The sequence below is a fragment of the Tenrec ecaudatus genome, chromosome 12 (genome assembly GCF_050624435.1).
Source record: "Tenrec ecaudatus isolate mTenEca1 chromosome 12, mTenEca1.hap1, whole genome shotgun sequence".
NCBI lineage: Eukaryota > Metazoa > Chordata > Mammalia > Afrosoricida > Tenrecidae > Tenrec > Tenrec ecaudatus.
Window position 1 is genome coordinate 48876948 of NC_134541.1, and position 25830 is coordinate 48902777.

Sequence of the window (25830 nt, forward strand, 5' to 3'; positions counted from 1 at the left end):
TACCCTATTTTCTCTTTCCGGACTCCTTCCTACTCTTGGAAAGGAGAGGGCCGGGCCTTGTGTGTCCCCAAGACAGGGCTTTGGTAACAGAACGTTATCAGCAGCTAAGTTCAATCATGGCATCAAGGCACAAGGAGACATTCTTTCAAACAAGGTGGTGTACAGATACAGAATCAATGTCAAATATATGACCTAATCAAATGACTAAAAGGATCTGCACAGGTTTCTGTAATGTACCGCACCCTTAATGTACTAAGGAGTCTGATGAGGTGGGGGTTACACACTAGGCTGCTCTCCTCAAAGTCAGTAGTTAGAAACCACCAGCTGCTCCAAGAGAGAAAGATGAGGCTTCTACTCCCATGAGCAGTCAATCTCGGAGACTCGCAGAGGCAGTTCTACCCTGTCCTGCAGGGATACTAAGAGTCAGCATCAACTCGTTGGCTGCTTTCCTTTTTTAATGTACTAATTCCTAGATTGGCATTACAGGACAAGAGAATTTTAATACATCATATAGTTATACAAAGTAGGTATAATATTCAACAATATCCATAATTCACTCATTACTATTAAGCTGGTTACATTTCCTTGTCAGAAAACTATAGACAAAAGATTCAGAACCTGGATCTGATATTTTCTTCTGAAGCCCCTTCCTACATTCATCCAACTAAACCCTCAAAATGAAGGTAATATTATCACTGCTTTCAGAGAATTTTGTTAATTGGACTATTCATCTATAGGAGTTAGTAACCAGAATAAATAGGTCTCTCACCGTATTTTTTCTTATTTAAAACATGTTAAAGAATATTCAAGCAATGCTCAAGTACATGGTAAGAGATCCGGAGAGTTCTATAAGTGGACAGGGCCCCTATACGCTAGAATCAACTTGATAGCTGTGAGTATGGTTTTCTGTTGTAAATGTTTAACTTTCATAAAATATCCACAAGGAATCAGCAGGTAAATTTAATTTTGAAAGATAGCTTTGTTTCTCAAGACACATGAGGAGAAGCAGGAAGAGAAAAACAGATAAGAGGTAACACAAATCTCCTGAAATGATCAGTGATTCACTTAATTGGTTTTCTCTTAGCTGCTCTTCTCCATTGTTCAGCATTGAGGATTCATAGCACAGGATGTTATAACAGCCAAGCCTGGATGTAAGCAGCAAGGCTAAGAAAGGGAATCACTGCATCTCGAAAGAGCACTGCTTCCACGGACCACGAAACCTTCAGCATAAAGGCAGTGTGGTGCCCACATTCTGGAATATCTCCGCGTCTAGATTATGCCATCAGTCTGAGAAATCACTGGGCAGCATTTTCACAATAAAACTCAAACACTATCTGCATCTGGAGAAAGAGACAATGTCCTTCTAATAATGTCTATTTACTGCTCTACATGTCACAGAACATGAATACCTTCTCATTTATACAGCCTAACTACTATATTCTACATATACAGCTGTGAAAATTATATATGAAATATATGAAGAGGGTTCAAAAAGTTCATGGGAAAATCCTATTGTCTTTAATTCCATGTTTCCACGAACTTTTTGAAGCACTGTCATACAATGATTTTTTTTTATGTATTTGCTCAATTTATATAGTAAGTTTTCACCAGAGATTGAGATTTTATTGTATTTTCTTGGGGGGAAATGTTTTGGATAATTTTTGAAAGAACAGAGTTCCATAACTCTATATAAACTTGTTGGCAGAAGGGAAGAATAAATTACTCGTGTGCCCCGCATACTTTGTTTATCCTATGACAAGGCCTCTAAAAATAGAAAAGGAACTGGACTGGCATCCATTATTCATGCTTACCAACTTAAAAATTATTTCTAACTTTAAACTACCCAGAAGAAATATAGTTCAACTTATTACTGAGTTTCATCTTATTGCTAAGAATGATCAGACCATGAAAAGCAAGTTATTACAGACCAAGTAGATAAGAGCTAATCCTGTCAGGCCACATAGAGATAAGGAGAAGTGTTCTCCCACACCATGCAAACAACGTACCGAATTTCCCATCATCGTGTATGACTTTCCAGATCCAGTCTGACCATATGCAAAGACGCAAGCATTATAACCTTCGAATGCAGACTTCACGACATCCGTGCCAAGGCTTTTGAAAACCTGGAAGTCAAACAAAAAATACATACAAAGGAAACAATTACCATTGATTTGAATAAGACGTTAACAATGTTCTTGAATGCTACTTTCACCTCAAAGATTACAAATAAATCACTACAGAACCAAGAAAATAGGTACCCCAATTTTTAATCCAAAGTAAACTTTTTGAGCAAGCAAATAGCCACGCTTTCTTATTTAAATCACCAAAATTTCCTGCAATATGAAAATACAAGTGAGGCAAAGTGGCAATTGTATGTAGAAGCAAAGATGATGTTAAAGTGTGATGATTTACCATTTCAGAATCATGTAAATTCATAAATCTATTCATTCTATCAGCACTTCCAGAACTTAATATTCAAAGCCTGAAGTCACAGCAGGCAGATTTGACTGCTTGAATCGTATCAAACCAGCATCATTTTATAGATTTTTCTCTTCATCAAAATAAACCTCATCTCCCTGGAGGTTTCACGGAGCTGAGTGATGGAGGGCTGTGGATGAGGCTGGGATGGTTGCGCGACCCCAAGTTAGGGTCTGATTTGTCTATTTTCCCAGTGAAGAGAGAAGAGAGACAATCACCTGAGGCCTGGAATTGCACCTACTATGGGCTGAGTGCAGGTCAGTTGAACAAACTAATCCAGTAAGACGCTGTGGTGGTTACAAAATCCCACGTCAACGTGAGAAACAGAGTGAAGGGGTGGAGTTTAGTCTGTCTGATGCCTCCTGGTGGACATGGGCTTCTCGTGAGGATTCTGGGAATGTCCTCTCTTTCGCCCTGGAGGAGGGCCACACACTGTATCTGCTTCACCTCCTACTGACAAGCCAGGAGGCAGAGACCTGCGGACACAGCCCTGCGATGCACTGGTCAAGGAGAATTTTATGGGCTAGTATCAGATTTAAGAGCTTAATCCGGACTGGGCTGGGATGTTTTCTCAAAATGCTCTTTGATATAAAGCTCTCCCTTACATACGAGTATCTCTGGGTTTGTTTCTCTACCCAACCTGGCCTAATACAGACACTCTGAGGAGCAGAAAGGAAAATAGTCGCACTTCATGGAAAGGAGGTAAGTTGATTACATCCTGGTTATACCCAGTTGGGAAAGGGACTAAGTAAAACTTCTCAACTCCCACAGCCTTCACAGAAAATCAACTGCAATTATCCTGCAGACTACAGCACTAACTGCTGTACATTCGAGTCATCTGGGAAATATATAAAAGTATGAAAACCCCATTTAATAAAACAGAAAACTGTAGAGTCAGAAAACAGTTCTGGAAATAATGTATTTTCAGTCATAACAATGCACATGCTCATTCTTCAAGGGTAGCAAAGTGGTCCGTCCTATGAACGTTTCATTGGGAAACTGCCTGATCCATGGCGCAGCCCTAATCATGCTCCTTCAGACTTCTGTTTGCTCCCAAAGTTCACAGAACGCTTCAAACGAACACAATCTGGTCTCGCACGAAGGCCAAAGCATGGCACAAGTCAAAGAGTATGGTATTATCTAGTGACGGATGAGAGAAACAGGAAAAACGCTTTCTGAAGTGAAGGGGCCTAAATAGGATGTCCCTAAGCTTACTTAGCATACCACCTCCTTTTCAGGAAGAAAAAAAAAATCATTCGGTGCCCCCCTGGCAATTAAAAACTTTTGTACTATAGCTCATATTCCAGGCTACAGGAATCATGTCCACTTGTACAGCTCACCTGGATCATTATAACGCCCAGCAAGGGGCAGGGAGAGGTGGCACACAATGTGGAAAACACTGGTCTAGATGCAATGTCCAAACACTGATATGTCAAGATGCAGAGTCTCACACTTTGATAGTTTTCTTCAACGAAGGATCCTATGATTGTGCAAAATTATGTTTTGTCTTAGCCTCATAGATCACCAGACCATTCTTCCTAATCTATACTAATCTGAAGAAAAAGGGAAAAAGAAATTAAACTCACTGCCGAGTCAATGCTGACTCACCGCAACACTACAGGACATGGTAGAACTGGCGCTGTGAGTCCCAAGAAGGAAACTTACCGGGAGTGGAGAACCTGTCTTTCTCTCAGAGTAACTGGTGGTTTCAAACCACTATGCCACCAGGGCTTCTTATTAGGCTGAACGTGTCACTGAAACCTACCCAGCTGGGTGACCCTGTTGGCATTTAAATACCATTGGCGCAGCTTCCCATGTCACAAGCCACCACAATATAACAAGCTAAGATTGTGTGGGTGGTCGATTAATTGATGAATCCGCATTAGAAGGTTCTAAGGTAAGTAGAATTTAAAACCCATTTTTCAGATGAGAAAATTGAAGGAAAAAAGTGAAGGAACAAGGAACAATAGTAAGAATCAGAATTAGAACTTAAATCAAGTCTTTCTGATCCCAAAGCTTATGCCTTCTAACCTTGATCAGTAGGTTTTCCTTCACACACCTTATAAATCAATACCCAGGCCCCAAGGCTACCTGGAAGGCCCTTCCCTAGACGCCAGGAAAGGCCCCCAGGCCTCTAGTTGGAGGTTCATTCTCATCACTGCCGATGAAACATGAAGAAAAACTCTACTTTCCCAAGTCTTTGGGATTAAAGAAACAAAAAAGTAAATATAATTTCTACCATTTCATGAAGTGCTGCTGGATGGAAAGGAAAACTTTCCATAAACCTTTTTAAAGATTAAAAGAAGAATGTTCTGTTTTCTCGGAGGCTAAAACAAAGTCATGAAAATATCACTTCAGGCTTTCAAGCTGAAATTCTTCCCTGAGGTTAAAATCACACGTATCATTTTATTATTACTTGATCGCCTACAATCATTCAGACTTTTCTGACAGACGAAGGGTCTCAGAGAGGCTAGTGCTGGTAGATATGACTGTAAAACATGCCAACACATGCAGGGCTGGAGGCTTGGATCCCCAGGCCTGGCCCAGTCGTGACTTCTACCCACCCAGGGCAGGAGGGTGCCAGACCCCAAACCAACAGGACACTGCTCACACCTGCAGGGTTCTTAACCGGAAGACAAGCTAGGTCATGGGATGGTTACCACAAAGGACTCATTGATGCACAAACTACCAAGCCGAGGAAAGAGGGTAGGCCTGCTCTGGGATTCATGAACTGTTCCCCTCATCAGCATAACACGCCGCTGGGCTCCCTCACCGGGCAAGGTTGTCCACCTTGCTGCTGTCTGAGCATGGACTTTACAGTGAGCTTCCCGAGCATCCTCAGTGTTGCCGAGGCCTCTTTTGAGGAGAACGACCCGCAGGAGGCCCTGCCGAAATGCCCCTCAAGCTCGTCAACGAGGAGATTCGGGCGTCCAGTGGCTCTAGTTGTACGAGATCAAAGCCTCTTTATGGTGGTTTTCTATAACGATTCTCAAAAAGGAGACCTCATTTTACAGTCTAACTTATCTGAGTGTGGATTTTAATTGATCGTTTCCTCTTCCTGAATTTTAAAAGTAATGTAAAAAGAAGAATATAAAGATTTTTTAATTTTAAAAATTCCAAAAATTAAAAATAAATAAATAAGGAGTATAAATGATCATCAATTTTGTATTTGTTTAACATTAAGGGAATCTTGACTTGATCTATAATGATAAGCATGATCTATTTTCCTAAGATTCTTTTACATTCAAATGATCAACAAAAAGACCAGGATGATGCTGAGAACTTGCACCTCCCGTTGTTCATAACGTCTGCTAACAGCTCATTTCCTGCTCTTAAATGTGTTCTTACTCCAAAATGTAGTCACAATTCTAAATTAAAGCTTTTGATCAAGATATACGGAATTTAGGAATAAGGGAAGATTATTTTCCCTTTACTGGTGGTAAGACCCCACTGTCATTTCCAACTTACAGCGTTCTGCCGAACAGGGCATAGAGGCCCCTGTGGGTTTGGAGATGGTAAGTCTTCGCAAAGCAGAAAGTCTCATCTGATCTCCCTTAATGACTGCAACTGAGTCTTGAAAAATAGTTATTGTTGTGCATATAGGTGTGTGTTATTAACGTGCAGTTCTCCTAGAAGTCAGTGTTCACTAACATCGCTCAGGGCTTTTCTCATTTTGTGATTTTTTTAAAACTTAAACAATCTCCTCATTTGTGTAAAACTGGGCTCAAAGACCCCAACACATCTTAGAGGAGAGGCCACACATTAACGAAGAAGCAATGCTAAAGCCGCAGTCATTTTCGTCAGTTGCAAGCTGCACACAGACTAAAAAATCGTTTTTTATTTCTAGGCATTTCTTTCTTACTCCCAGAATAGCTCAATCTGTTTCTGCTTCCCTCGCCCTGCCTCTTCTAGAACTTGAAATGTCACCTCTTCCCCTAAAGAACCCCCTTCTGAAAATGGGTTCATCCTGTCAGCAAACGTGTATGGCCTATCTCCAGCAGGCCGGCCCGGCCGCGCACCACACTCTTCACTTTCCGTCCCCAGGCTGTTGTTCAGCTCAACCCTCTGCCTCAAAAGGCCCCATACTCAGCTGCAACAGGGGAGCGATTCAGCTGCTCATCAGGTAACTTCGAAGGGGAAAGCTTCCTGATTCTTCAGCCACCCTCTGCTGAAGACCCCCTAAGACTGCTACAGTGACTAGGTTTTCCTTAATGAGACAGCCTCGTATCAACAACTTTATCCCTATTGCTATGGAAACCAAAACCTGGATTCCATTATCTATGACATTGTACTCCTTAGAAGACTTCTGCCTGTCAATTTTAACAAACTAGTCACCTCAAGCCAAGGGCAGCTTCATTTACTCACTCACTAGTCACTCCCCAATGGGGCTGCCCTCTCCATCTCTCATTATTAAAGCAGATAATTTCCCACATATCCTTAAAACTGTCCCGGACTGTCTCAGATCTGTATACATCAGATCTGCTACTTTATAGATGTGTGAACTTGAGAAAGTTACTAAAATGACCAACAACCAGATGTCCTGACACCCATGGGAACCCAGGCAACACTGGTTAATCTTCATTCTCCCAGGTTTGTTTAAACACCACCTCCAGGAACTTGCGTCTCTTCACCGCTTCCATCCCCATCGCCCCTCCTATGAATGCCTGATCCTGGCCTCACGCATCACTGCCATCAAGTCAGTGCTGACCCATAGCGACCCCGTAGAACAACACAGAACTGTGCCTGTGAGCTCCTGAGATTGGACCTCCTAAGGGGAGGAAAAAGCACCATTTTTCTCTCTCGGAGCAGCTGGTGGTTTTAAAGTGGTGAACTTAAGGAATGAATAACCACACCACCACCAGGGTTCCCATCTGCTTTGAACACCTCCTCGACATTACTGTCTTTCTTAATGCCAGCGTGGATGCTGTCTCAGGAAGCCAATCTCTTCCAAACACCTGTTCTAAACCAATGACATAGGGCTTTTCATCTATTAAGGTGCATGCATGTCGCCTGGGGATCTTGTTACACTACAAATTCTGATTGGGGGGGGGGGGGGTTCTAGAAGAGATCCGGAGTGTCTGTATTTCTAACGAGCTCCCAGACAATGCTGCTGCTGCTGGTCCATGAATACATTTCAATCACAAATAACCAGACAATAATGTTATACTCTTCATGTTCAACTTCTTACAATGTCAAAGCATATACCCCACCCTGGGAGGCAGGACAGGAATTGTCAACTCCATTTTAACACCTACAAACTGGAAGCAGTGCATCTTCCCAAGCCACACGGAAGTTGTTAATATGCCAAGAGGGTCACAGCAATGGAGCTAGTATTCCACCCCCAGTACAAGTGCTCCTGATAACAGATCCACCTGCTCAAATAGTTACCCTTCTCACATGCAATGTCAACGTCATTATCTCAATGGACCCCTGCCTTTGCATCTCTTATTATCTGCCATGTAACATCTGTATGTCAGACCACAAAAACCAAAAAGGCAGGTTTCCTTTAAATTTTTCAGCTTAATTCTAGGTTGGGAGACATTTTGGGGACTCCACTATCAGGGTCAACTCGAGGCTTGGATGAACTACGACTGACATCTGAATGACCTATCCCAAATCATTTCATCTGATCCATTCCATCAGTCATGTTAAGGACAACGAGAGGTCTGAATGACCCATTCCAGTATCCATTCCGGAGCTCATGTCCAGATAACCTATAGATTAACACCACCTCATGTGATACTGAAGTACACACGCCGGATGATGAGACCAACCAGTACAAGGACCAATCAGGTTGCAATGTTTCCAGTGAGAATTTCTGCAGGATAGGCACTTGAAGCGAGGCAATAGGATCCCATCACCCGATCTCCATAAGACCTGATGTAATGCCCCAGACCAGGTACTTCCTCAAATCGCACGGGGACCCGCTTCATGATTGAAGCCAACTCCGCTTCCTGTCCTGATGCACTGTCTCTTCTTTCAATCTTATGTGTGTGGCCCCTTTCTTGTGGTAACAAACCAGTCAAGAAGGACTTGCCATTACTTCCCAGGGAGGAAGCCCGGTGACATGAACTATCACCGCATAACACCAACAAACGAGGAGAATCGGACTGGGATTTAGGTTGACCTCCGTCGTGACGTTGTAGCTTAGCCACTGAGTTGCTAACCTTCAGTTTAGAGGTTCATACCCACCAACTGCTATGTCAGTCCATCTTGTCAAGGACCTTCTCTGTCAGTGCCCCTCTACCAAGTATGATGTCCTTTCCAGGAACTGGTCTCTGCTAAGACCATGTCCAAAGTACGTGAGACCAAGTCTGACCATCTTTGTTGCTAAGGGGCATTCTGGAGGTGCTTCTTCCGACACAAATTTGTTTGTTCTCCTGGCAGTGCCGGGTACTTTCAATATTCCTGGCCGGCACCATAACTCAAATGCACCCATTCTTCTTCAGTCTTCCTTACTCAAACAGTAGCCATGCCCAAATTTTAAACCAAGTGAAAATTATGCTCACACTATCGGCATGCTTAGAAGGTAAAAACAACAACTCTGGGGTGTCTGAGTTCTCTGAAAGTCTAAAATGCATCACCCAGAGCAATAACCAATGCACTAAGTAACAGGCAATAACTACAGGAAAAAATTAGCAAGATAACTCAGTTTAAGGGCAGACATGTTTCCCGCTACATAAAAATAAGTTCAAAATAAAGATTTTGAAAATGTCCTACCATTTCTTGGGAAATATAATCATCACTTTTTGAATCAGCGGAGTAAAAGGAAAAATCATAGGTGAAGGTTTTGGTCCGTTCCCTTCCCGAGTCTCCAGTCCCTCCTTCCGGTATCTAGAGAGATGATCACAATGGTCATCAGAGTATAACAATAATGGAGAGAAAACCGTCCATTTACAGGTAAACCAGTCAGGAGGGGAAATGGTTCCTCATAAAAATACATAACGACAACCTCTTCATACTTATACTTCAAACATCATTTAAGCCCTCCACATAAACTTCCTAAAATAGAAAATGAAACTAAACTTCAGAGAAGCAAACCCAGTGATACAGGCTGTGCTATGACCCATGGCTACTTTTTGAGACCTTTTGGTCACGATCATTTTAGATAAACCCAGTACTTCAACCACATTCTATTTCTTCTAGTTTCGATGTGTCTGACTTCCTTCCACCTGATCACTGCAATGGGGTTCTACACAACTTCAGAAAGTACTATTCTCATAAATAACGGTATGGCTGGAGCTGTGGAACTCACTGCCCCACTGAAAACATCAGGTCACAGGCGGTGTGTTAGCCAGAAGGCATCTCAGTTCTACTGGGACGTGTCACACACTGTGAGTTTGCTGCAGAGATACTTTTGTGGCTCTTTCCCACCTACTACGTACTTAAAGTGAACCCAGAATCATATTTTAAAAGCTTCATAAGCCGCCAAATCCTCAGTTCCATGGACACATGATGAATAACTCCAATGACCACTGTATTTTCCAACATGATTAATGTTTTATAAAGAACATTTCTCAAAATTATTATTTTTTTTCAGTACTTGACAAGATTTATTTTGTGAAACAATGCAAGCACTGATAAGTTCCCACATATCATTAAAATGCTCAAAGTCTGGGCATTTGTTCTAGTAACTCAAATGAGAGAAGGACAGGCAAAAATTTAAAAAAAAACAAGGGGTAATCAAGAGAAAGAGACTCCAAAATACACAGAAAGGAGGCTAATCCAAAGCCAGGGTTCTCTTCACTCAGATGTGGCTAGGTTTCAAAACCAAGACTTTGTGAACAATTGGCATTATATGAAAATGTAGGATGAACACATTCAATCACAAATGAAGGATGGCTATATTGTTACGTCACTGTCAAATCACATCATTACTTAACTGGTAAACCACTGAGAATTGTGACCCAGTTAAGTTGACAGATAACCGTACCTATCACAGCCAGTGTACTTTCTCGGCATTTGTTAACACCAGACATATGTCATTAATGTGTACAATCTAGTAATATACAAGGCATTTTACTGTTGTCAAAAATATGGGATATCTGTGCTCATGATGACTAGAGGAACAATGAAGTGTTTTAACAATTAAACCTTTATCAAAGCACTGGTGATACACAAAGATGCACGGAGTAATGGTACAATAACTAACAGCGGTCAATGGACAAGTATTGACGAGTAGAAGCCTGAGAAGATACCAAAGGTGAAAGGAGGGAAAGCTCAGTAAGGGCAGCGAGGGCTGGAACGGTGTAAAGGAATGAGGGGAGTGGGGAATGATTCAGGACAAACAGAACACTGTCCAAGTGGCAGATTTCTATTGCCCCACTCCTGTCATTAAACATCAAAGTGTCCAGCCTCTAGAGTCATGAATTAACAGATCTACTTCTCAGAAATCTGCAGGAGCTTGAGCAGTACTTTGTAAAACAGCAGGTGTCAAAGTCCAAACATATCATGACAAATATCAAAGACGAGTGGACCTGAACTCATTCCTTATTGTTTTTTATAATACATTCGACGTCCTTGTTTCCTACCTAACTGAAAATTATTCAAAGTCGTTAACACATGTGCTAAGCAAATAAACAAATGGGACAGTTTAACTGTAGATGGAAGCACTTGTCATATAAGAAAATTTAGTATTTCTATGTTCATTCACTAAACTGGGAATAAGAGTGGATCCTTTTGCAAAATTTATGAATCATGATGATTTAAATTAAAAACAAAAATAAATCTGGGGCCAAAGCATCTTAATCACTCACAGAATAGTCAATATCTAGGCTATGACTCCATCACTTGGTCAGAAAATAAGGATGGCTGGGCTTAGACTAAACTCGAAGCTGGCCCACCAGCGCTGGAGGTTGTGTGCGGCTTCCAAAGGAAAGGAAACCAAGAACAGGAGAGACCATGGATCCACCCTCCCACTCTGGACCAGGCCCACATCAAAAGCTGAGTTTGCTAACTGAAATGAAAAAGGAAGAGATGAATTATTTACTTATAAGTCACTGCAACAGTAAATCACACAAGAGCCATCACGGAACTGAAGTAAGACCAGGTTATTACTTGCCTTTAAATTTGTGATTGTTGTTTTGCCTTTCTCCATTTGAATAATGAACTTGGCTTCCAAGTCCTTCTCCCTGCAACAGAAATAATCCATTATTTGTTAGGGGGAGAGAAAAATTATTTTAAAATATTGTTTACTTTTAAGAGGTACCTAAAAAAAGATACCTACTAACATTCCTAAATTCTGATAAACATGAAGGCATAGAAAACAGACACCACCATAGACAGAAAAAGGAATCCTGGTGTCCAAATGACAATGGGCTGGGTTGCTAACTGTGAGTAAGGTCAGTAGTTCAAAGCCACTGGCCTCTGCAAGGGAGAAAGACGGGGTTTTCTACTCCCATAACAAGTTTAGAAACTCACAGGGGCAGTTCTACCCGGTACGATAGGGTCACTATGGGTCAACCTAACGGCAGCGAGTTTGGGAGCTATAAAAATAAAAAATATCACTGAAAAATAATGCATTGTCAAAAACTGCCTAGCAGAATTTCCAACTGTATGCTAAGAGGAGTATAACTGACAGAAACCATGGAGGACCTGACTCATGGAAAAAGAAGTCCTACCCAGCTCCTTATGAAAAGAAAGATGCTTTATCACTCCCCGCAGGAAAGGGGGAAATTGAACTGATCACAGTTGTGCCCTCATCCCACTCTCTTTTTTTTTAACAATTATTAAAAAAGAAAAGAAAAACCAAGCCAAGCTCTCTGCCAGCAAGTCTATTCCAACTCACAGCAAGAAACAAGTGCCCGAAAGCAGCGGAAGGAGAAGTAAGCCAAATCCTCAGGCAGTGCAGTCTTCCATAACAAGTGGCCACACAGCCACACAATGGCATGTTATGCAGTTGAAAAGGGAACAAGAAAGCCTTCTACCCGTTGTTATGGATTGATGATAAAAACCTATTCTATATTTACATTATAGAGAATGTAAGAGAAGAGTAGAAAGCGTGTACACTTGTATTACTACCCACCCACTTACTGCGCTGGAGTCCATCAGGATGCAGAGAAATGAGGAAGAATTGCCTCCATGATCCCTAAGACTGTCACTCTTTGGGGATTAAAATAATACTTTAAAAAAACAACAACACTGCTGTAGAGTGGACCCCTGATTCATAGGTCGCTAAGGGTTATCATAATTGTTTCAATTAGCCAAAGCAACTTACTATTGGGTTGGGCCTATCCATAAAGTAAAAACGTTGATCCCCTGGTCTCTTAAGAATTTAACCCAAACCCAGTCACTGTGATGCTATTTCAAAGTGATGGACGCTTATGACACATACAACTTACATTTGAAAGTGAAAAGGGAAATTGTACTATCCTCTTCTAAACGGCTACCTATAAAGAAGGTGCTTAGGTGGCACAAACAGTTAAGCGCTCGCTAGTCACTGATCCGCGGAAGATATCCAGCGGTAGCCCAGAAGCAGGCAGACATGCCCATCTACTTCTGAAAGGTCACAGTCTTGCAAATACGCGGGGGTGCTGTCTCTCTCTACACAGGAGGACTTAAAACAACCACCCATAGAGAAGGAAGAAAGTCAAGGGAAAGGGATGGAAACTGGATTTCTATAAATATCCTTTGTTATGCAGATAACTGTTTGAATTATAGTCAAACACTTTCCATGAAAGTTGAAGTAAATCTAATTGAATAGAGTGAACAACTGCTCTTGAAATTGTTTCCAGGGACCATATGCAGGAACTTGACTGTATGATGAAGCGGGTTATTTCCTAGGGAGAAAAAGAACTACAAAGAAAGCTTAAACAACTTTTAGTCACTTAATTTGGGTGGTAAAGTCTCGTTACTCTGAGATTTTTATGCGGATTGTGGGATGATGAATAATTATGTTGGTGCCAGTGAGAACCAAGCTTTTTGCAGTAGTCGAAAAGAGGTATGCACTTCAAGTTGATGAGGTTAAGGGAAAGCACTGCAGTCTTGTATCTGAACAGGAAACGTTAGCATAAACTGTATCTGGAGTTCAATAAGAATTTCACAGATGATTTGTTGCATCCTTCCCACATACTCTTCAGCACTGGCACTGAGACCAACAGCACAGGAGAGTGGCACTTCTCCCACAACATACTGGGGGACGGCAGTGCCATGCTAGGACTGGAGGGGTGTAAACCTGACTGAACTTGAGAAGAAAAACTCATTAGCTTCCCCAAACCCTAAGGTTGAGAAAGACACAGTCCACACACAAGATTCTTATCAAAGAGAAATTATTTAAATCAGCTGGAGGCTTATTCTCAAGGCCTGTCTGAGTCTTGGGACTCCATCAGGTCCCCCATGGCAACCCTTGTTCAACACACTTGGGGGACAAGTTTATCCTGCAGAGGGCAAAGATTAGGTGAACGTGCACTGTGGAAAATTAGCATGGGAGGTGAGCTTCAAGTATCCATGGCTCTGGGTTTGGAGAGAATAGCCTGCTTGTCAGCTCACAGTCAGGGGATTCACTTTAAGACTCTGGCCCTGCTTAGATATTCAGAGGCAGCAAAAACAACTCAAGTGGGTGGACAATCGGTATTCATGCCAGGTATGCAAGGATGGTTTAATATTAGAAAATCAACCCACGCAATCCACTATATAAATAAAAGAATCATACGGTTATGTTTATCAAGGCAGAGAAGGCATTCAATAAAATTCAAACTCCATCTTTGAATAAAAAATCTAATAAAACATGGCTAGAAGGGAAATTCCTCAATATAATAAATGCTATATATGGGAAGCAAATGGCTGGCATTGCACTCAATGGAGAATAAAAACATTCACCCTGTGAACAGAAACCAGACTGCTGCCCTTTACACCACATTTATTTAATAGAGTCGTGGGAGTCTTAGGTGGGGATGCTCAAGGAACTCCAAGCTTACAGATGCTGCAAAGATACAAAGTCTTCCTCCTAAATTGTAGCCAAAAGAGAAAGCTTCCTCCCAGAGCTGGCACCATGAATTCATACTTCTAGTTTCCTGAACTGAGAGCTAATAACTTTATTAAAAGTCAAAAACAAACACACACAGACAGAACAAAGGATATCCTGTTGGGTAGAGGAACATGAAGAACAAGGGAAACGGACATGAAATAGGTGGGCACAACGGGCACAATAACTAACTCACATGTATCAAAATGCAGAAGATGGCGCTGAACAGGTAAATGGTCTACATAAGGTCAACATCAGTTGGCATCTACTTGACAGCAACTAATGGCCAACAAAATTGTAACTACATGCTGACTGAGCTAAACACACATACCTCTGTAGCAAGCTCTCAATGCTTCCTCACATATTAAAGACAGTGACAGTTGTGAGAGGCAAGAGTAGGTCATGGACAAAGGCATATACCTTCCCTTTACAAGGCCCTGTGAGGGTTACAGAGGCTACAGTCTTAACTTCTCCTGTTTCAGGGTCCACAATCATCCCATGTGAGCCACAGAGCAGCATTCAGGGGTGGGTAAATGATTCAACTGACCTGGGAAAAGAAGGCCAAATTAAGGTGAGAACTGACTTGGTTAACATGGTAAGTGAAATAAAGTAGGGCCAACAAAGGAGACCCAATCATTGACCAATGCAACACTCCTACTTTTTATACCGGAAGCAAGGGGAGCATTTACCAGAAAGTTCTATGATACTGAGTTACACTGTTTTCCTAAGTGTCTATATTTGCCTCTTGGCCTAACGCAGTCTATGAAAAACTGTTCTCTGTCTGTCGCTATGAGCCCTGACTGTCTCTATGCACACTGGCTGTGAAACCAGACTGTTAGCCCTGGAGCCTGCCACTCCTCCCCAGGGCTTTCTGAGTGCAGTTGTGACGCACAGAGAAGCAAAGGAGCAAACAGGAGGAGGGAGCAGCACCCCAAACTCAGGCATATTTTCCCTTGGCCACTACCTGGGAACAATCCATCACAAGAGATCACACTGGCCACTCCTGGGCATGCCGCACCAGTGAATATTCAGCCAAGAAATCCAGCAGGGGCTCCCAGCCCGGGAGGCCTCCATTTGGGTGGAAAGACGAAGTTCCTGGGAATCTTTGAAACCCCTGGTAACCAGGCAGGTTCTCTTGGACTGGGGACAGGATCAGCTGAGAAGGCTGTGAATGACTGTCCTCACCTGCCTGTGTTTCTGCTTCCCCGCATAAGTACTTTAGAGAGTCAGCCTGTGGCCCACCCCGTAATAGAAGCTGCTCCTATAACTCAATGCAGAAAACAAACATACAGAAATAGGAACCAACCTGTGGAAAATCCAAAGAGAGACAGGGGCCAAACATGTGACCAAAGCCTCCAGGCACCTTCCCAGATCTAATGTGCCCAGAATTTGATTCCGCGGGGCTGGGAGATTCCAAGTCCCAGGATCAGGTTCAGATTGTAAATCTCTTACTAACTGATCTTTGGACAGCCAATGAATTTCTTTGGCGTCTCGGGTTGGTACAAACAGTTAACACACTCAGCTGTTAATTAAGAGGGTGAGGTTGTGAGTTCACCAACCCAGAAATGATTCAGAAAAATGAAACAGGACGCCTACTTCACACCATATACAAAAAAGAACTCAAGATACATGAAAGAACTAAATGTAAACCCCAGAACTATAAAGATCATCAATATAAAGGTAAGACTAACTTAAAAGCCCCTCCTACAAGGCATAAGCAAACTATGAAACACGCCTTTGGTGAAAACATTGACACCGGGGGCCGGGCCGGCACAGTGATGAGTTGGGCTGTCTCCACTCACCTAACCTCCAAAAACACATCTGTCTGCGGGAAAGGCTTCATCAGAAGAGTGAAAACGAGACCAAAGACCAGGAAAAATTTGGTAATGATATACGGGATAAAAGACTAATCTAATCCTAAACTCTATTACAGAACACTGTAACACCACAACAAATAAAAGACAAGTAATTCAATTGCAAAAGGAGCAAAAGATACAAAGAGACAACACATGGAAGACAACATCCAGACAGCCAACAAGTATTCCCAATGAATAGCCTTTTGAGAAATGAAAATCAAAACAACGATGGTATCCCACCTTACACTAGCACTGAGAGCACAGTTCAATAAAACAGAAAGTAATAAATGCCGGAGAGGGTGTGAAAAGATTGGAGCCCTCTTACACAGCTGGTGAGACTATAAATCTAAACAACCTCTGTGGAAACTAGTATGGGGCACTTTCTCCAAGAAGTAGGAAAAGAAGCACCATAGGACGCAGCAATCTCTCTGCTCAGTATACACCCTAAAGATAGCAGAAGGGAAATATGAGAAGGTACATGCCTGCCCGTGTTTATCACAGCACTATTCACACCAGCTCGTCCGTCAGGAAAAGGTAAATCAACTTTGATGTGTACACACAGTGTAAAACAATGGATCCCTGAAGAATAATGACGAAGCTGTCGAATATATCATGGCATGTGCAAATTTAGCCATCTCACAAAGACAAATACTGTCTGAGACTACTAGTATAAAAAGAAAATTTATCAAGAAAAAATTTATCCGTGCAAAAACAGCTGAATTTGATGGTTACAGTGACAGCAGGGTGGGGGAAAGGGAAGAGAGAGGAAGGGTGAAATGGAAAGATTTATTTTAAAATATTAAATAATAGTAGGTAGTAATAAACAGATACATAGTAGCAAAGATTGATACATAGTAAACAGATAAGATAGTTATATAATAGCATAGAAGAAGTTTTAAAGTCCTTAAAACACTTAGGTTTATGCATCATAATACACTCTTGCATACCAACACTCAAAAAATATATAAAATTAAATTAAAAGTTTAAAATAATGCATCAAAAATGGCAACTAAACTTTAAATTATTAATTATAAAACAATGCAAAAATAAACAAAAAATTCAAACTGTTAAAAGGAATAAAGACCCACCCAAGGGGAGGGTATTGCTTGTGTCTCCACAGGGAAAGAGGCACCAGACTTAAATCCAGTGTTCCGGGTTGCTAATGCAGCAAGCCTGCAAGGAGAGGGGAGCCAGTGGAGGGGACTGAGGGCTCGGCCCCATATCAGCTATGTGGACAACTGCCCCTTACCCCAGAAGAATTTAGAGGAAGGCACTGAAGCTGCAGCTAGGGGAGAGGGACATGTCTGATCAGAGCGCATGGGAGCAAATGAATGGGGAGGATGAGAGACTGGAGCACATCCTGGTCCACCAGGCCTAGAGGACAATATGCCCACTCTGAACAGCCAATGCACAGAGTGGACATATGGCTGATCCCACTATGAGGCACAATGTCCCTCACTGACGCATGGCCCTAAGGGGACAACACTGGAAGCTCAATGTTGGATTGACTGGGACTGACCCAGAGACACCAAGGCAAAACACTAAAGGCATCCTGTAGAGCAACTGCGGGGAGGGGGCAGAGCAGTGAGCTCCCAAGGGAGTGCAAAGAATAGACTTTGGGGCCAGAACTTGGCACCCCATCGGACTTGACTGGAGGACACAAGTAGAGGTCAAAAATCAGACCTTGATCTAGTTACAGGTTTTTCTTTCTTTTTAAAATTTTGTTAATTTTTTTTTTACTAATTTATTCTTTTTGGGGTCATTGGGTTTCTTTTTTGTTGTCATCATTGTGTTCGCTTTTGTTACTTTGTCTTGTTTTTTGGTGCATGTTATTATCTCTGCAGCTCTATCTAGGTAAGACAGCCTGGATAAACAGTCTGGAGGAGAAAATAACAGGAAGGATGGTTGGGGAGGGGACATAGGAGAGGGGGAGGTGGGGAAAGGAGGTGGTGTTGACCAACCCAGGGACAAGGAAACAACAAGTGATCAAAAATCCGTGGCAGGTAAGGTGTGAGTGGCCTGGTAGGGATTCAGCAAGGGCAATGTAACGGAGAGAAATTACTGTAACCCAAATGAAGGCTGAGCATGATAGTGGGACAAGAGGAAAGGAAAACGAAATAGAGAAAAGAACTCGGAGGCAAAGGGTATTTATAAAGGTCTAAATACAGGCATGTACATATGTAAATATATTTATATAGAATGTTGGGGAAATAAATCTAGTGCATATATTTATAAGTTTAGTATTAAGGCAGCAGAGGGACATTGGACTTCCACTCAAGTACTTAATGCAAGAACACTTTATTCTATTAAATTGGCATTTCATGATGCACACTTCCTGACACAATCGCTGATGACAAATGTGTGCATAAGCAAATGTGGTGAAGAAAGCTGATGGTGGCTGGCTATCAAAAGATATAGCATCTGGGGTCTTAAAGGCTTGCAGGTAAACAAGCAGCCATCTGTCCACCTTCCTATTTCCATTTTTGAACCAGAATTAGCCTGCCTTACCTCTTGCACTAACCTGGTTCCACCAGTTTCCTGTTGATAGCGCAAACACCATCCTATCAATCTATACATATGTCTGGGCTAAAACAGCAAGGACTGCTCACAGCTGGCCTTGTATTTTGTGGGTCACATCCCTCACCAGACAGTGTGTTCGTTGAAGGCACAGACAAGGCTTCCTGCACCTGGTCCTGGAAATAACACCCAGAACAATGGTAGGTACTGGACTCGTGCTCTCTAATGTGAGTCAATACAATTTCCCAGAACATGCTCATACTATAAGGGAAAAAATACATTTAAACCCACTATTTGGTAATAAGGAAAAGAATACATATAAATCCACTATTTAAAAAAATTTTTTAACAATGTAAATGACTTTGGGTTCTGGTTGAGTGTATGGATGAATATACATATTCTCATGGGATTTACAAAAAAGCCAAAACAACTTCCCTGAACAGCTTTAGAAATAACTTGAAAAATCACAAAAGCATTGAGTTCTAGAAGCGCTGGTTTCCAAATATTACTAGCCAGAATAATGACTGCAGGATTTCATCAGTGGCTGTGCGGGTGACAGAGGAGGTTTATAGCGTTGGCCTATACTCATAGTCCACTGTGAGTAGGAATCCCCTCTATGGCAATGGGTTTGATTTAGTGTTTACTTACCAATAATGGATTGAAACAACAACCCTAACAATGGGCTCGAACATATCACAAATCATGAAGATGGTAGAGGGCTAAACAAAGTTTCATTCTATTAAACATACGGGCACAAGGAGTTAGAACGTGAACAACTGGCCAGTTTAGAAAGTAAACAAGCAAACAACAGATGAGTTAATAAGCTGTTTAATTCTGACAGTCTTTTGGTTTTGTTCTTCTGACGTTCCAATCAACTATCAGAACCACCAATGCCACGCAGAGAGCAAAGTGACAGAAGTTGGAAGGCCATGTGGTAATTGAAAAGTCCAGCAACTCCTCTGAGAAGCCAATAAAAGCAAAAGTGCTTGTGTGAATTGCAATTATCAACTCAGAAGATACATGCCATGACCTTAGAGCTAATGCATTCTTCAGTGACGCCAATTTTTTTTTCCCCAGGGGAGAGCGCGAACGCAGTCCCCCACTACCACAAATTATGCAGTCGAGTTTCCCACATTTGGGGAAATCGCAGGGGTCAGCACATCCGGAGTGCAATGGATAAGCCTCGCCCTGGGAAAACCACCTTCGTGATCATGGTATCTCCCCTGCCAGGTAAGTATGACGCCAATTTTTTTAAAGTAACATTTCCATAGCAAAAGAACAGACTATTCTCCAGTGACCATGGAGTCAAATCATTCTGGAAAGCATTACTCTGGGAAAAGATTAATTTCCAAGTGTGCTTACAGCCCTTCTGCTCTCTAAATATTTCAAACATGTGTGCGCAAGTGACGGTTTTTGTCTGGGAGTCCAAACTTTGTGGAAGTTTTCCCATCAACCCTTTCACCTGAAGTGACGAACATCTCCTGACTAGAAACTATAAATCCCTCATCAGGGGTTAAAGAAGGTACAGTTAATAGTAAGAAAGCTTCTCAGTTGAAACAAGCATGGGCTCTGCCTGAAAGTTTCCTGCCCCAAGAAGGACCCTGCACTCCTGCCTGAAAGGATTTCACCTCGGCAGGGGGTGGCCCCTTGATGCTGCCTAACAGGCTGTTTGCAAGCCTCCCCACGAAATGTCAAGGGAAGAGTTTGTGGGGATCTTCTGCGTGGCGGCTTCGGGAACACTTTCCCCTGACTGCCGCTCTAGAGAAACATGCCAAGACCAGAAACTCACAAGTCCCCCAGGCCCCAGAGGCCACAGCCGGGGCCGGGTAGGCCAGGGCCACCGCTCAAGTTCAGGCTGGCCTTGGCTCAGCGCTGGAGGTCCCTCCAGGTGAGGGTGCGGTGAAAGGAAAGCGCGAGTGGCCCCACTCACCTGCGATTCATGGGCCGGACTCGCACGGCCACCTTGATGGATGCCATGGCTCATCCTGGCCCGGCCCCCGCGGCCTCCCACAGGTCTGGCGCCCAGCGCTCGCCAGCGACTCCCACAGCTCCTCCCGCTGCTCCCTCCCACTTCCCGCCCCGCCGCGGGCCCTCACTGGGCTTCCGGACCCGGAGTCCCAAGGCCTTGGCCCAGGAGCTAGGTCACTGAGCATGCCCAGCGCCGCGCGGCTCCAGCCCGCCCGATCCGTGCTCCCGGGTTTGCCGGCAGCCGGGGCGGGGCAGCCGGGGCGGGGCGGGCGGGGCGGGCGGGGCCGGGCTCCTGGGGCTGCGCCGCGGTGCGCCACGGCCGCCCTAAGGCGCCCCCAGCGGGTCTCCGGAAGGCTGGAACCTTTCCCTGTTCCCTGAAAACCTGGAGGTGGCGGCGTGGAGTGGGGGTGAGCTGCAGCGATTTAGGACCAGAGCTAAGAAGAACACAGTCCTAGGAATCGAATTGACCCAAAATAGTTTCCCAGGACATAAGAGGCTTTAGCCACCCCTCCCCCGCCTTAGCCCCGCCCCATAGATGGGTGGTGGTTAGGTGACCTGGAGGCAGGTCCCACCCATAGCGACTGGATGTCCAACAGAAGGAAGCACTGCATGGTCTTCTGCCAGCCTGACAATTGCTCCTGTGCCTGAACCCATTGATGCGGCCCCAGTGTCATTCCATCTAGTTGAGGGCCTTCCTCGCTTTCCCTACTCCTCCACTTTACCAAACATGATGTCCTTCTCCACGGACTGGTCTCTCCTGACAACATGTCCAAAGTATGTCAGATGAAGCCTTGCCTGAACGAGCACTCTGCCCTTACTTCTTCCAAGACAGATCGGTGTGTCCTTTAGCAGTCCGTAGTACTTCCAATATTCTTCTCCAGCACCACAGTTCAAACGCATTGACCCTACATCGGTCCTCTTCATTTAATGTCCCGCGTGTATATGGTGCAATGGAGAATCCCACAGCTTGGGTGAGGCGTACTTCAATCCAAAATGTAACCTCCTTGCTTTTCAATACTCTGAGGGGGTCTTGTGCAGCAGATTCGCCTAATGAAACATATCGTTTGAGTTCTTGACCACTGCTTCCATGAGCATTGATGGTGAATCCAAGTAAGACAAAATTCTTGACAATGTCAACCTTTTTCTGCATTTATCAGCATGTTACCTATGGTTCCCTTGTGAGGACTTTGGTGTTCCTTGCATTGAGTTGTAATCCAGACCGAAGGCTTCGATCCTTGATCTTCATCGGCACTTGCTTCCAGCCTTCCTCACTTTCAGCAAGCGAGGTTGTGTGATCTGCATACTGCAAGTTGTTAATATTAATAAGCTTTCCTCCAATCCTGATGCCACATCCTTCTTCATATAATCTAGCTTCTCTGAGGATTTGCTCAGCATACAGATCCAGTAGGTATGCTGAGAGGGTACAACTCTGTTGCACACCTTTCCTGATTTGAAACCATGCAGTATTCCTTTGTTCTGTTTGAACAACTGCCTCGTGATCCGAATTAGTACAATGAAGTGCTCTGGAATTTCCCACCCTCCTCTGAGTTATCCATAGTTTAGTGTGGGCCACACAGTCTAAAGCCTTTGTATCAGTCAAGGAAACACAAGTGAACATCTTTCTGGTTTTCTCTTCTTTCAGCAAAGATCCATCTGACATCAGCAGTGATAGCCCTTGTTCCATGTCCCCTTGTGAATCCAGCCAGAACTTCTGGTATTTCCCTGTTAATGGACTGGTGCAACCACTGCTGGATGATCTTCAGCAAAGGTTTATTTGTGTGCAAAATCAATGCCTTCAATCTATAGTTTGGGCATTCTGCTGGGTCACCTTTCTTTGGAATAGGCACAAATATGGATCCCATCCAGCCAGTTGACAAAGAAGCCATCTTCCACATGTCCTGGCATAAACAAGTGAGTGCTTCCACTCTTTCTTCGGCTTTCTGAAACATTTCAGTGGGCATTCCATCAATTCCTGGAGCCCTGTTTTGGGCTGATACATTCTGTGCAGTTTGAACTTCTTCATTCAGCACCAGTGATTCTTGCTCATATGCTACCTTTTTAAATGGCGGAATGTCAACTAGTTCTTTTTGGTACAGTGACTGTGGATTCTTTCCATCTTCTCCAATTGCTTCCTGAATCATTTAATATTTTGCCTATAAAATCTTCCAAAATTGCAACTTGAGGCTTGAATTCCCTGTTGTTCTTAGGTACCTTCAAGTTGGTTCTGACGTATAGCGACCCTATGTGCAATTGAACGAAATGCCACAAGGTCCGGCACCATCCTCACAATTATCCTGATGCTTGAGCCCACTGTTACAGCCACTGTGCCACTCCCTCCTTCTCCAGGACTGGTCTTAGCGCATTTGCAAGTGAAGAAACAAGGTACAGAGAAGTTCGCGGCACAATACTACTTCACCGTGTGTTCAGTAACCATCGATTCGGTTGTTGTTGTTGTTGTTGTTGTTGTTGTTGGTAGGAGTCATCCAGTCAGTTCCAGCTTGTACTGACCTGAATGTCCTTTTCTGAGGATTGTTCTTTCCTGATAACATGCCCCACGTAGGTGAGGCCAAGTCTCCCCATCCTCACCTCCAGAAAACAACCTGGCTGTATTCTTCAAGACAGATTTGTTTTGTTTCGGCAGTCAGTTCATGGTTCTTTCCACATCCTTTGTCAGCACCATAATTCAAATGCATCGATTCTTCTTCAGTCTTCCTATTCAATGTCCAACTTCTGCATACATATGAGAATATTGAAAATAGCGGAAGTTAGCTTGGGCCAGGAGCACCCTAGTTCTCAAAGTAGCATCCTTGTGTTGCAACTGCTCTGATGTGTCCAGCCACTCCGACTGAAGCATGGACTCAGGAAGCACAATCAGAAAACAGAGCGCAATGCTTATTGGGAAGGAAGGAAAGCATCTGTTGTAGCAGGTGGTGACCTGAATGAGTTACCTAGAAGCTTTCATCAGGCATGGGTTTCTGTGTCTCCAGGTTTTAACCTGACCAATCCCATGTCTGGTCCTATTTCTCAGGTCAAATCATTAACCTGGCCATGGCTGGGTCTTGCACAGGTCTGGCCAGGGAGGTAAGTATGCAATTGATCCACAAAAAGAGTCTACGATTTGCTGATTTGAATCAGCCTATGGGTCAGATGTCAACAGGCTTAAGACTTAAATAGTCCTAGACTGTTGAAATCATCGCTCTACAGAGGATGTACACTGGTGCAGATAGGAGCTGGAGGCACAGGGAATCCAGGGAGGATGATACCTTCAGGACCAGGGGTGTGAGGGGCAATACTGGGAGGGTAGAGGGAGAGTGGGTTGGAAAGAGGGAACCGATTACAAGGATCTACATGTGACCTCCTCCCTGGGGGATGGACAACAGAAAAGGGGGTGAAGGGAGACGCCGGTAGGGCAAGATATAACAAAATAATCATTTATAAATTATCAAGGGCTCAAGAGGGAGGTGGGAGCGGGGAGGGAGGGGGAATAAAGAGGACCTGATGCAAAGGGCTTAAGTGGAGAGCAAATGCTTTGAAAATGATGAGGGCAAAGAATGTACAGATGTGCTTTACACAATTGATGTATGTATGGATTGTGAAAAGAGTTGTATGAGCCTCTAATAAAATGTTTTTTTAAAAAATCATGGCTCTAGACATTCAAGCCCTCCTGCTGCTTCCCCAAGCTGGGTCTCTTCCCTCATACTGCCTGTGGGCTTTCTTTTGTTCTTCAACACTTCAAAGAGGTCTTGTGATTTACCCTGTGCAATGAGGCATTTGATTTCTCGACTGCTGCTTCCAAGAGCATGGATTGTGGATTACAAGCAAGAAGAAATCCTTGACAACTTCAGCCTCTTCTCTGCTTCTAGTGATGTTACCTAATGGTCCAGTCATGAAGATTTTGTTTTTCTTTACATTGAGTTGTAATCCATACTGAAGGCTGCAATACTTTGTCTTGATCAACACGCGTTTGAAGTCCTCTTCAATTTCTGCAAGCAAAGTGATGTGATCTACATATAGCAGGTTGTTTGTTAATAAGCCTTCTTCCAATCCTGATGCCAATTGTTCTTCTTTACATAGTTCAGCCTCTCAGCTTATCTGCTTAGCATACAGATTGAACAAGTATGATAAGAGGGCATAATCCTGAAGCACATAACTTGTCTGTTCATTTGTGTGTGTGCTGCTTGTAGGCTGCTGTGAAACTGGATGCTCTTTCATCAGCAGTTCAAGTACTACTAGCATGGTCACCCAAGAAGAACGGTGTCAGTGGATGTTCCAGATGAAGAACACACTACAAAGAAGGAACAGGCCGCCCACTTCTGAGAAAGTAGCCACTGAAAACCTTAACAATTCAGAGGCACCAAAAAAAGAAATGATGTTTTTAATGCACTGGATGTTTGAAAATCCGGAGATTAGTTTTTTTTTAAGCCAGCACCTTGGAAGCCTTGCACCATCTCCAAATCCGGAACAAGTCCATGGATTTAGTCATGTGTAGAGTGAAAAGATGTCTGCAAATAGGTGACCCATTCAGCCCAGGCATCAGATGTCTTTGAGCAAATCTACACACCAAAAAGATAAAGTATTAGAAAATGTAAAGATGTCACCTTGAAGACTAAGATGTGCCTGAGCCAAGCCATTGCATTCTTGATTACTTCATAGGCATTGGAAAATTGGACAAAGAATAAGTTAGATGGATTTGAAGTATGCTGTTGGCTAAGGATATTTAATATGCCTTGGGTTTCTAGAAGAATGAACAAACCACTGGTGGAAGATGTATGATTAGAGTGCTCATATACCTGTTATCAGGAAAGAAAATGGCATTATGATTGATGGAGTAGAGAGTCTCCCCAAAAATATGAAGACCCTCAACAAGATGGACTGCCACAGTAGCAGTACAAATGGGCTCAAACATAGTGATTATGAGGATGACATAGGACCAGGCAGTGTTTCATTATGAGTCACGGACAACTCAAGGGCACCTAACAACAAAAGGTAAAATCATTTATTAATTAGACATTTTTTGGATTTGCATTACACTTTAGTAGTTTTAATTTT

At 43.2% G+C, this 25830-nt stretch overlaps 1 protein-coding gene and 1 non-coding gene across 3 annotated transcripts in view; both read right to left on the minus strand.

The window, feature by feature from the left end:
- KIF16B (kinesin family member 16B) overlaps window positions 1-20888 on the minus strand; it is a 240341-nt gene extending 219453 nt beyond the window's left edge. For both annotated transcript variants that reach the window (XM_075564014.1, XM_075564015.1), the window contains exons 1-4: window positions 20744-20888; window positions 11540-11609; window positions 9199-9312; window positions 2007-2123 (exon numbers count right to left, since the gene is read on the minus strand). In XM_075564014.1, the coding sequence (XP_075420129.1) occupies window positions 2007-2123; window positions 9199-9312; window positions 11540-11609; window positions 20744-20790 (348 nt within the window). In that variant the 5' untranslated portion in view covers window positions 20791-20888. The remainder of the gene's footprint in view (window positions 1-2006; window positions 2124-9198; window positions 9313-11539; window positions 11610-20743) is intronic.
- On the minus strand, window positions 19888-20051 carry LOC142423510 (U1 spliceosomal RNA). The gene has a single exon (XR_012779143.1). It is a non-coding gene; the product is annotated as a U1 spliceosomal RNA (small nuclear RNA).
- Window positions 20889-25830: the final 4942 nt, after the last annotated feature.